General features: G+C 40.9%; 1 protein-coding gene across 2 annotated transcripts in view; it reads left to right on the forward strand.

Moving 5' to 3' along the window:
* Positions 1-10,846, forward strand: part of c1h18orf54 (chromosome 1 C18orf54 homolog) — a 39,604-nt gene extending 28,758 nt beyond the window's left edge. For both annotated transcript variants that reach the window (XM_043721299.1, XM_043721376.1), the window contains exons 5-8: positions 3,025-3,130; positions 5,269-5,412; positions 6,788-6,861; positions 10,597-10,846. In XM_043721299.1, the coding sequence (XP_043577234.1) occupies positions 3,025-3,130; positions 5,269-5,412; positions 6,788-6,861; positions 10,597-10,687 (415 nt within the window). In that variant the 3' untranslated portion in view covers positions 10,688-10,846. The remainder of the gene's footprint in view (positions 1-3,024; positions 3,131-5,268; positions 5,413-6,787; positions 6,862-10,596) is intronic.
* The last annotated feature ends 418 nt before the right edge of the window (positions 10,847-11,264 follow it).

An 11,264-nucleotide genomic window follows, 5' to 3' on the forward strand; every position in this document is an offset into this window, starting at 1 on the left:
AGCTCCTTTTCCACCTATCCACTCCACCCTCTCCTCCCTGACCTATCACCTTCATCTCCTCCCCCTCTCACCTATTGTACTCGATGCTACTCTCTCCCCACCCCCACCCTCCCCTAGCTTATCTCTCCATGCTTCAGGCTCTCTGCCTTTATTCCTGATGAAGAGCTTTTGCCCGAAACGTCGATTTTGCTGAAGCTCCTCGATGCTGCCTGAACTGCTGTGCTCTTCCAGCACCATTGATCCAGAATCTGGTTTCAATCATCTGCAGTCATTGTTTTTACCTAATATGTTGAAGGTGTTGGCCCCTGTGTTCTCTGTCTATGCCATGATGTTTAGATTGATTCTAATCTAAAAAGTGAGATAATGGAGTTTTACATGAATTCATGCAGTTTTTGAGCTGAGGGATATAGGCCAAATGCAGTCAAATTAGACTAGTTTAATTTGGAAAACTTGGGCAGCATGGACGAATTGGACCAAAGAGTCTGTTTCTGTGCTGTATGACTATAAATATACATTTAAATATGTTTTTCTATTTTTGAAGGTTTCTTATGTTTGTAAATGTGCTAAATATGTATGAATTTGAAAATATGTTGTGCAGTCCAGCAGAGCCATCTGCTGATGAGAAAAGATTTTGTTAATTCTGGTTTGGCAAGCTTAAATATGAAGTAGTAATGAAAACTGCGATACTGAGTTTTGAATTTGAAGTTGTAGTTTTATATATGGCCTCCTCCTGCGTTTGAATTAATCTCCGTACATAGTGATGATCTGAAGAATATTTCATTTATAACAATAACATTTAGTAGAATTCATAAACTTTTAATGTCTCTTACGACTTGCTGGCTACATGCACCATCACAGATCATCTTGAACCATACAAAGTGATGCCTCCTTTTTGCATGTCATTGTTCTCAGTTTGTGGGAAAGTAAGGCTATTCCAACAGAGAATGGGCAAAGGGGAGGCAATGCCTTGTGGCTAGACTATTAATCCAGAAACTCAGCTATTGTTCTGAGGACTGGGTTCAAATCACACCATAGCAGTTGGTGAAATTTGAATTCATATAAAATATCTGGAATTAAGAGTCTAATTAAACAATTGTTGATTGTTGCAAAAACCCATCTGGCTCACTAATGGCCTTCAGGGAAGGAAATCTACCATCCTATTCTGATTTAACCTACATGTGACTCCATACCCACAGCAAGGTGGTTGAATATTTGAAAAAAAAGTGCCTCTGAAATGGCACAGCAAGCTACTCAATTGTATCAGTTGCTACAAAGTCTCACCAAAGAAATGAAACTGGACGGATACCCTGTTATTGATCTTGGCACCGGGAACAGTGAAGGCAAAATAAACCCCAGCTGTGTCAATCCAGTCAAGATCACCTCACTAACATCTGGGCTTAGTGCCGAAATTGGGTGTGCTGACTCAGACTAGTCAATCAACAACCTGACATAGTCATACTCACAGATCCATATCTTATAGACAATGTTCCACTATCACCCCCTGGATATGTCCTGTCCTACCAGCAGGACAGACCCAGCAGAGATGGTGGCACAGTGAGATACATGCAGGCTGAACAGAGGTGTTCTTTTAAATAAAACAAAGAACTGTGGATACTGAAAATTTCTGAACCAAAAAACAAAGTGCTGGAAAAATTCAGCATTTCTGGCAGCATCTGTAGAGAAACAGAATTGAACTTTCGAGTTCAGTGACCTTTCTTCAGAACTGCTGGGTTTCTGTTTTCATTTGAGGTTTTTCTCTTACTTGCTTTCACACTGAACTGGAAGATTTAGTTAACATTGCTTCCAATTTCTTCTCATTACATTGTCCGTCTCCAACTCTTTCTTTCTTTCTTGATTTGACTTTAAGTTGTAGGTGCAGTTGTAGGGTTTTTGGGTCCAGCTCTCTACCATTCAATGAGATCACGGCTGATCTGTTAATCCTCAACTCCACTGGTTAAGAATTTGTCTATCTCAGCAGTGAATATACTTAATGACACAGCCTCTTAAAGTGATAAAGAATTCCACAACGTTCTGGGAGAAATTTCTTATTGTGCAACTCTGAGATTATGTCCTTTGGTCCTTGATTCTCCCAAAGAAAGATCAAACTCTCCATATCTATCCTACCAAGTTCTTTTTATGTTTCAATAAGGTTGCCTCTCATACTTCTAAACTCTAATCACCAGTGCCTGTGGGCAACAGTGAAGATTTCTTTGAAGCTTCCAACTCTACTCTGACTGATGATGCATTTATCTCTCCACCCTGCAGGCACTCTGCCTCTATTCCTGATGAAGGGCTTTTGCCCGAAACATCGATTTTCCTGCTCCTCGGATGCTGCCTGAACTGCTGTGCTTTTCCAGCACCACTCTAATCCAGAATCTGGTTTCCAGCATCTGCAGTCATTGTTTTTACCTACTCTGACTGATGACTCGTGTCAGGAATTAGATAATCAGCTGAAAATGACTAATTTGGAGGGTGCCAAGAAAAAGCGGGTAACTGGCTTTTCGAGTCAGCCAGCACAAGAATAAGGGGCGGAATAGTTACCTTGAAGGTTTGTTTTAGTCTTTATTTCAAGGGCTAGGCTATCAACTGCATTCATTATGAGCTCATTGACTCCCTTTTGTATTTTTACCCCCTGTCCTCTTACCTCAGCACTGTATATAAGGACTGTAGTCCTTTCTACCAGATTTTTTTTTGTCTCTGTGGTGTCTGCTTGTATCATGCAATTTCCTAAATTGGCACTTCCAATATGTCTGTCTTTTTCGTCAGCAGCTGATTTCCCACATAGTGGTTGTCAGGGCTTTTGATTGTGTCTGTTCCATTTCTCACACAACCTGAAAGCGGTGAGGTTTAACTGCTTTTGTGCTAGAAATCTGCTGGCAAGGGTCATACAAACAGGAGGGTGGCTATTATCCATGAGCACGTCCATCAGCAAAGATCCAGCAACTTTGGAGCTGCACATCTACGATCTGGTCTTCAGCGATGAATTGACTGCTGAATGTCACCTTTTTTCTGTTATTGATCTAGCAAATCACCAGTGCCTGTGGGCAACAGTGAAGAAGAATTCTTTGAAGCCTCCAACCCTACTCTGACTGATGACTCATGTCAGGATCCTTTAAATACTGGCCATCAGGTTAGTGTCAAGGGTAGGTCAGACTGTTTCCTCTCTGTGTATGAGGTCATATGGTGCACATCAAAATCAAGGATTTCGATTCGGGGGAATACTTTCCTGTTTGGGCACAGAGTTGGACAATTCCAGTTCAAGGTTAAATACAGAGTAATGCCTCTTCTGCTCCAAACATGTCTTTGAGCACAGCATCAGGTGAGTAGTCCCAGTCTTTGAACTGCAATTGCCACTCATCTGCTTAAATTGCTGGTGTATCTTCCACTTACGTTCACAATCCTTACTGAAGTGTAGTAGATTCCCAGCAGATTTTAATGTTGCTTCCTGGATTTCTAAGTAATCAGTGTCGCTTTAGCTATTCTGATTACACGCTGGTTGAAATAAGAATATTGAGATTTAACATAATATTCCAGCACTTTAATTGCACTAGTTAGTCTAACTGATCTTTCTGTTTCCTTCATCTCTTGTATCTGTGAATGGATTCGCGGTCACCGACAACTGGGAAGATTATGGAAAGGGAACAAATGGAGATCCGTTTGAAAAGAGTGGTGAAAAATAACAGAACTGCATCCTGGCAGACAATGGGAAGAAGTGGGTTAATTTTGCCTTAAGAAATTTGGGACGGTCATAGGGCAGAAGCAGAACCAGCTAAATAGAGAGTGTTTAGTTTTAAGTAAAAGAGGAAGTGCTGGAGGAACTCAGCAGGTCTGGCAGCATCTGTGTAGGGAAAAAACAATTAATATTTTGAGTCCAATACAACTCTTCAGAACCAATTTTAATTTGGCTAGGGCCTGTTTTGGGAGAGTGGAGTTTAAAGTGAGCTTTTCACTATTGTTCTTCAGGGTAATCCTAGAAGAGTCTGTGGTTTGACAGAAATGTGAGGCCCTGTAGAATTTAGCGTGTTTGTTGACAGAGTTCTTTTAGTTAGCGTCTAAGGTAAGTGATGGATTGAGAGGGTTGGGGGTGTTGCAGATGGCTTGCCCCATCCATTTCGTGTATTTCTATTTCGATACAATCCTGCTTATACAACTAATGTCTGTACACTTCACCAGCAGCCTGATGACATGAGTATTGTTATGTGATTTTAAGTTCTTTCTTTCCAGGTTGACTTCACCAGGAACTTGTTTGTATGGGGATGACGTTGAGGAGGAGGAGGGGTTTGGTTTCCCATTCCAGCTTTGTACCCCTGAGATTGCAGTTTTCTAGTATTTTACTGAAGTATCAGACTGAAGTTTTGGAATGCTGTTTCAATCCCCAGCTGCCTTTGAACTGCAAATGCCACTCACCTGCCCACCTCGCTAATATGCCTTCCACTTAGTTTCACCATCCTTATTGCAGTGTGGTAGATTCCCAGCAGATTTTAATGTTGGCTTCCTGAATTTCTAAGTAACCAGTGTCACTTTAGTTGTTCTGGTTACTTGTTGGTTGAAGTAAGAATATTGAGATTTGAAATATTATTTCAATCCTTTAGTCTAGTTCAGTACAATTCTAGTCCATCTTGATTCTATAATGATTCATTTCAAATTGAGATATCAATAATTAAAAAGACAATTAAATGAGGGATTGGAAGAAGTGTCTATGCTGGGAGTAGTTCTCTGCCATATATAATGACTTATATAAGTACTTTGGGACTGATATTCAGAAAATCAGACAGTTGCTGAAAGATAATGGAAAATGATCAGGTCTGGAGAGCAAGCAGGCAAGTGAGGCTGAAAAAGTTTTGTTACTGGAGGTCAGGTGATCAACCTAATCGTCTGATTTTGTGTGACAACCAGGAAACAAATTTAGATTTAAAACAGATGCAGTGTTAATTTTCCTGGTGAAAATATATATTATTTAATTGAACCTTAAGAACTCAGAAAGCAGGGTGCCATTACCAATTATGTATAAAAGAAAGAATGTGTAAGCCTTTGAATCATACAATATGAAAGAAAAACCTCAAATATTGCAAATGTGAAATAAAAACTGGCAATAAGCTGGAGGCCAGACAGCATCTGAAAGGGAAATATTGGGTCACTTCTTTTCTTATATGGCACCTTGGCTTTCTGTTACAGATGGAGGCATCATCAGTGTTTGAAATACAAAGCAGTAAACACTTCTTTTCTTTCAGCGTTTCCACTTTGATGCTTTGCTGTTTTAAATTTTAGCGGAACCATTCTGGTTCCTCAGGAATTTCAGGAGGAAAGCACCATGGTCCAGTTGAAGCACTGAAACAGATGCTGTTCAGCTTACAAACAGTGCAGCAGAGTTTGGATCATGAAGACACACAAGAAAGCAAAGAAATTGGAAAGGTAAACAATTTCTAGTCTAAGGACCGTATTTGGAGTAATGCATTCCAGGTGGAGATAAGATCATCTTAATCCTTCTCAAACTGTTTGGTTCAAGAATCTCTTTTGAATGGATTAGCAATCACCGATATAAACTCATATTTGTGGCCAAGTCTGAGTTGTGTTGAAGTTTGGATTTTTTGTTTTACTGTGACATTTTTTTCGCTACATCCTATCAAACTTGCTAATGTTGAGCTTGAGTATTGTTAGAGCTGTGTTCATCTAAGCAAATGGGAAGCATTTCATCACATTCCTGATTTAGATGGTGGACAGGCTTTGGGGAGCCTGGAGAGTAGTTTCTGACTGCTGATTCCCTAATCTATGACCTGCTGTTGTAGCCACTGTATTTATATGATGAGTTCGGTTCAATTTCTGGTTAATGGTAACCCCCTAAGATACTAATAGTGAGGATTCAGTGATGGCAGATTAATCGAATGTCAAGAAGTGATGGTTCGATTGTCTCTTGGTGTAACTGATCATTGCCGGGCACTTAAGTGGTGTGGATGTTACTTGCCATTTGTCAGCCCTCGCCTGGTCGTTGTTTGGGCCTTGCCACATTTGGACTTGGCCTGTTTCAGTATTTGAGAAGTTGTGAATGGCGCTGAATGCCATCAATGACAATTTTCATTTTGCTAGCGGCACAGGTTAGAATGATTATTGGCAATTGGCCAGCTTGAACTTATCCTGCAGGTGCATGGTGATTAGCACCACTGTCTCACAGCGCGAGGGACCTGGGTTCGATTCCACTCCCCGATCTCAGTGGATCTTCACCGTTACCAGTTTAAACTGTGCTCTGGTAAGTCATAGCTATATTGAAAGGGAAGGAATGTGCGTATATAAGTTAAGATTTGGCAGAGAAACTGGCAGACAATTATCATCCCTGTCAGGATAAGTAACTGTCAGGCAATGTTTCAAATGTGTATGTGCTAGAGACTGCAGAGGAGATGAAAGAGTGAAGGCGGTGAGTTGAGGGCTGCATGTCCTTCACCACCCTGCCAGACCTCACCAGGGCATTGAACTGGACACCTATCCGGGGCGCCACCTTATGTCAGCTCAACTCCTCCGCAAGCTCCACCCGAGTACGTTGGCTGAGGCTGATTGACCTCCTCCTACCATTTCTTGGGAGGTTCTCAAATCCCACCCAGGAGTGTCATCAAGAATCTCGGGTACACAGGCAAAGCATTAACGAGAAAAAAAAGTGACTGAGCTTTTTACTGGCACTTAGCTGACTTCCAAATACCCATCTGTCTCTAAAGGTATTTTTAATATGTAGCCCCTATAATTATGGTTACATTTGCAATGTTATATGTTCATTGAATAAATATCTTCTTCTGAATAGATATCTGAATGCATGATGTCTCAGACGCTGGGCTTGGATTTTGAGGAGGCATCTGGCAGCAGATCATTACAAAGGTAATCTGGTAGGAAATGTGCTCTAATCTGCAGATATAATGTTAGTTCCAGCAAGGCCATTATCAATGGGACCAGAGGTATGTTGTTGACTAACTCATTGAGTGGTACATTGTGATCTTGCAATTGGCTACATCTTAATTTCTGCATAGAATCATTCACTCACCATCCCTTTGCGTATCACCCTACATTGACAGCTGGTCAAGAATTTACTCAATTTTTTAAAAATTGGCACCTGCATTTTCACATCTCTCCATGCCCTTACCTTATCGGTGTTGCCACCTCCAGCCTTAAGACTCTCTATGATCACTTACATTTGGCATCCATAACTTAATTCATCGAAGCAAGAAGCAAACAGAAGATACTTTGCAGTAGGGATGGCATCAAGAGAGGGATAAAGTAACTGATAGGCAAGGAAGAGAATTCCAGGAGATTGGACATCAAGCGTGATCTGGAATGCTGGTATGATTAAATTTATGGGTGCCATACGCAAGTCATCATGGAGAGTCTTCAGGCTGGGGGTGGTAACACAGAAGAGATGGAGACTTCTCTAGTGCCTGGTTTCAATGAGACGTGCAGGAGGGAATGCTAAGTGTGGCACAAGGCATAAGGTATCAAGCTGGTGAAATTACTAAAATAGGACAACTAGTGTGTCAAACAGTGTAAACAGCAAATAATAGGCAGGGCGAAATAATTCTACAAGCACCAGATCAGATCTAGACCTGCAATCCTGCAGGAATGTTAGGATGATCCGCCTTGGTCTCCTCCAGAGGTCTACAGTATCACAGATACCAGTCTTCAGCCAGTTCAATTCACTGTACGTGATTATCAAAAAATGGTTGAAGATTCTGGATATTACAAAAGCTACAGACCCTGACAATATTCCTTCAGTAGAACTGAAGACTTCTCTTCTAGAACATGGCACTCCCCCTAGCTAAGCTGTTCCAGCAAAGCTATGACACCAACATTTACCTGACATTGTGAAAAATTGCCCAGGTATATCACAAAAAGGACAGATCCAACCCAGTGAATTACCACCCCATCTGTCCACTCTTGATCATCAGTAAAGTGATGGAAGGTGTCATCAACAGTGCTATCAAGCAGCATCTGCTCAGCAATAACCTGCTCAGCAATAACCTGCTCAGTGACACCCAGTTTGGGTTCCATCAGGGCCACTCAGCTCCTGACCCGATTACAACCTTGGTTCAAAGTGGACAAAAGAGCTAAATTTCAGAGGTGAGGTGAGAGTGACAGCCCTTGACATCAAGGCTACATTTGTTTGGAGCCCTAGCAAACCTGGAGTCAATAGAAGCTGGGGGAAATCTCCACTGTTTGGAATCATACCTGATGCATAGGGAGATGGTCATGATTGTTGGAGTCATCTCAGCTCCAGGGCATCCCTGCCAAGTTCCTCAGAATAGTGTCCTCAGCCCAACCATCTTCAGCTGTACCATCAATAGCCTTCCCTCCATCATAACAACACCAGTGGGGATGTTTGCTGATGATTGCACAATGTTCAGCACCATTCATAACTGCTTGATGAGTGCAGCTCCAACAATACTTGGGAAGCTTGTCACCATTCAGGACAAAGCAACCAGTTGATTGACACTACATCAACAAACATTTACTCCCTCCACCACATATTCTCAGCAGCAGCACTGTGTCCTATCTACAGTTAGTACTACAGAAATTCACCAAGACTGTTTAATCAGCACCTTTAAAATCCACAACCACCACCATCTCAAGGACAAGGGCAGCAAATCCAACTGAGCACCCACTTACAAGTTCTGTTCCATGCCACTCACCATCCAGACTTGGAAATATATTTGTGTTCCTTCAGTATCACTGGAACAAAATCCCTCCCTAACACTATTGAGGATCTACCTACTCCAAATACATAGCAGCAGATCAAGAAAGTAGCTCACTACCTTCTCAAAGGGCATCTAGGGCTGCAATATAACTTCTGGCACAGCCGGTGACACTCACATCCAGTGAGCGAATTAAAAATAAATATATTCCTCAGGTTAACAAAGCCAAGACCTAATTAACTGGCCATTTTTCTTATTGGTTTTGTGGGGTTGTACATCTTGCACAGAGGGTGCTGCTGAGAAGGATTCTGAGAGGAGTTGTCTCAGTCACTGGCGAGGAGCAAATAAAAAGTAAAGCAAGCTATAACGGAGCTGTCATTTTTAGAGCAGCCATTTTGAGAAGGGCTACTTTGTAGTGGAAATGCTGCTGGAGGTTTAAGTTTGACCAAAGGGTCCGTTTTCATACTGTACATCTCTCTGACTCTATTATGTGTCTAGTTCTGTGTTCTTACTACTCTCAAAATTCTTTCCATGTTTACCAGTTCTGGTCTGATTTGTAGTGCTAAGCCTGAATTCACCATAAGCAGAAACATTTTTATTATGTCTACCCAATTAGACATCTTTAAGATACTGAAGTATTTATTTGATCATCCCTAAGTCTTTGCTCTGACAGAGGCAATAACATTTTTCTGTTCTATCTTTTTACTCTTTGAAATCTTGCGGTTTTCAAATTATTCTTAAATTCTGAAACCCTATATGAATTTAGAATCATAAATAATAAATGTCATGATATAGGATGTTATTTATTCATCAAAATTAAAGTTGTTTCTTATGTTCAAATGCCTAACTTCCTTTTTGTATAATATATCTGAATTGTTGGCATAATTCTAGTGTTGTGATTAAGGAGAAATAAGTTTATCATCAATAGTAGTTGATTTTCTCCCTTTAAGAACAAAGAGACTTTGGTGTGTAGGTTCATACTTCCTTGGAAGTGAAGTTGCAGGTCGATAGGATAGCGAAGATGATGTTTGGAATGTTTGCCTTTATTGGACAGAGCATTGAGTACAGGAGTTGCGAGATCATGTTGCAGCTGTACAGGATATTGGTTAAGCCAGTTTTGGAATTTTGCGTGCAATTTTGGCCAATTGCAATTTTCCCTTCTATAGGAAAGATATTGTGAATCTTGAAAAGGTTCAAAAAAGATTTACAAGGATGTTGCCAGGGTTGGAGGATTTAAGCTACCGGGAGAGGCTGAATAGGCTGGGGCTATTTTCCCTGGAGCATCAGAGGCTGAGGGGTGACCTCATAGAAGTTTATAAAATGATGAGGGGCATGGATAGGATAACCAGACACCGTCTTTTCCCTGGGGTGGAGGAGTCCAGAACTAGAGGTTTAGGGTGTGAGAGGAAAAGTTTAAAGGGACCTAAGATGCAACTTTTTCATATAGAGGGTAGTACGTGTATGAAATGAGCTGCCCGAGGAAATGGTGGAGGCTGGTACAATTACAACATTTTAAAAGGCATCTGGATGGGTATATGAAGAGGAAGGGTTTGGAGGGATATGGGCCAAGTACTGGCAAAAGAGACATCTCTGTGACTAATTATGAGCCAATTGCAAGTGCTACAGGTTTCAGAAAATGCTACATGATTGTCAACTAATATTTACTGAATTAAATAGACTTTGGGGCATGTCTAAATAATTCATGTTTATATTGTCTTACATTGGGATAAATTTTGGAAATACGTCAAGAAAATCTGCAAAAGCAACTGAATAAACATTTGGGATTAAGTTGGCAAAAGGAGGGACTGTGGCAAAAGGGTAGGTGTTAGTCCAGTCGCCTTTCAACTCCAATCTGGTTTGTATGAATGGAACCAAACTCCTAACTGTCTGTGTGATGGGTAGTAACTGCTAATTGTTTTTCTTTCACCAGAGCATTGAACCACTTAAAACACCTGAAGGAACTTGTCGATGATATTGGTGCCAAGATGTTAAAGGAAGCAGAGGGTCACCAAAATGAATGATGAGCAATTGGAGAAACTATTCTTAAATTCTATTAGCTAGTGCAATGTAATAAAATAACATTTTATGTTTAATCGAAAAATGCATTATCAAGATGTGCTGACATGTTGGTGAAGATTTCCTTCTAATGGCAGGATATAAATGATTGCATTTATGAACCATATTTGAGTCAATTGTTTATGTTTGCTTGTGAATATTGTAGTTTAAGGCCACTCTCTTGTGTCAACAGCAAAGTCTGTGGTTTTTGCAAGGTTTGTGAAGGTTTGTAGCTCAGGTTGAGGTTTAGGGTGGAGGTTTGCTCGCTGAGCTGTAGATTTGATATCCAGACGTTTCATTACCTGGCTAGGTAACATCATCAGTGGCGACCTCTAAGTGAAGTGAAGCTGTTGTCTCCTGCTTTCTATTTATAGGTTTGTCCTGGATGGTGTTCCTGGGGTTTGTGGTGATGTCATTTCCTATTTGTTTTCTGAGGGGTTGATAGATGGCATCTAGATCTGTGTTTGTTTATGGCGTTGTGGTTGGAGTGCCAGGCCTCTAGGAATTCTCTGCAGTAAAGACTTGTCAGAGAATTCCTAGAGG

The sequence above is a fragment of the Chiloscyllium plagiosum genome, chromosome 1 (assembly GCF_004010195.1).
Source record: "Chiloscyllium plagiosum isolate BGI_BamShark_2017 chromosome 1, ASM401019v2, whole genome shotgun sequence".
NCBI classification, from domain to species: domain Eukaryota; kingdom Metazoa; phylum Chordata; class Chondrichthyes; order Orectolobiformes; family Hemiscylliidae; genus Chiloscyllium; species Chiloscyllium plagiosum.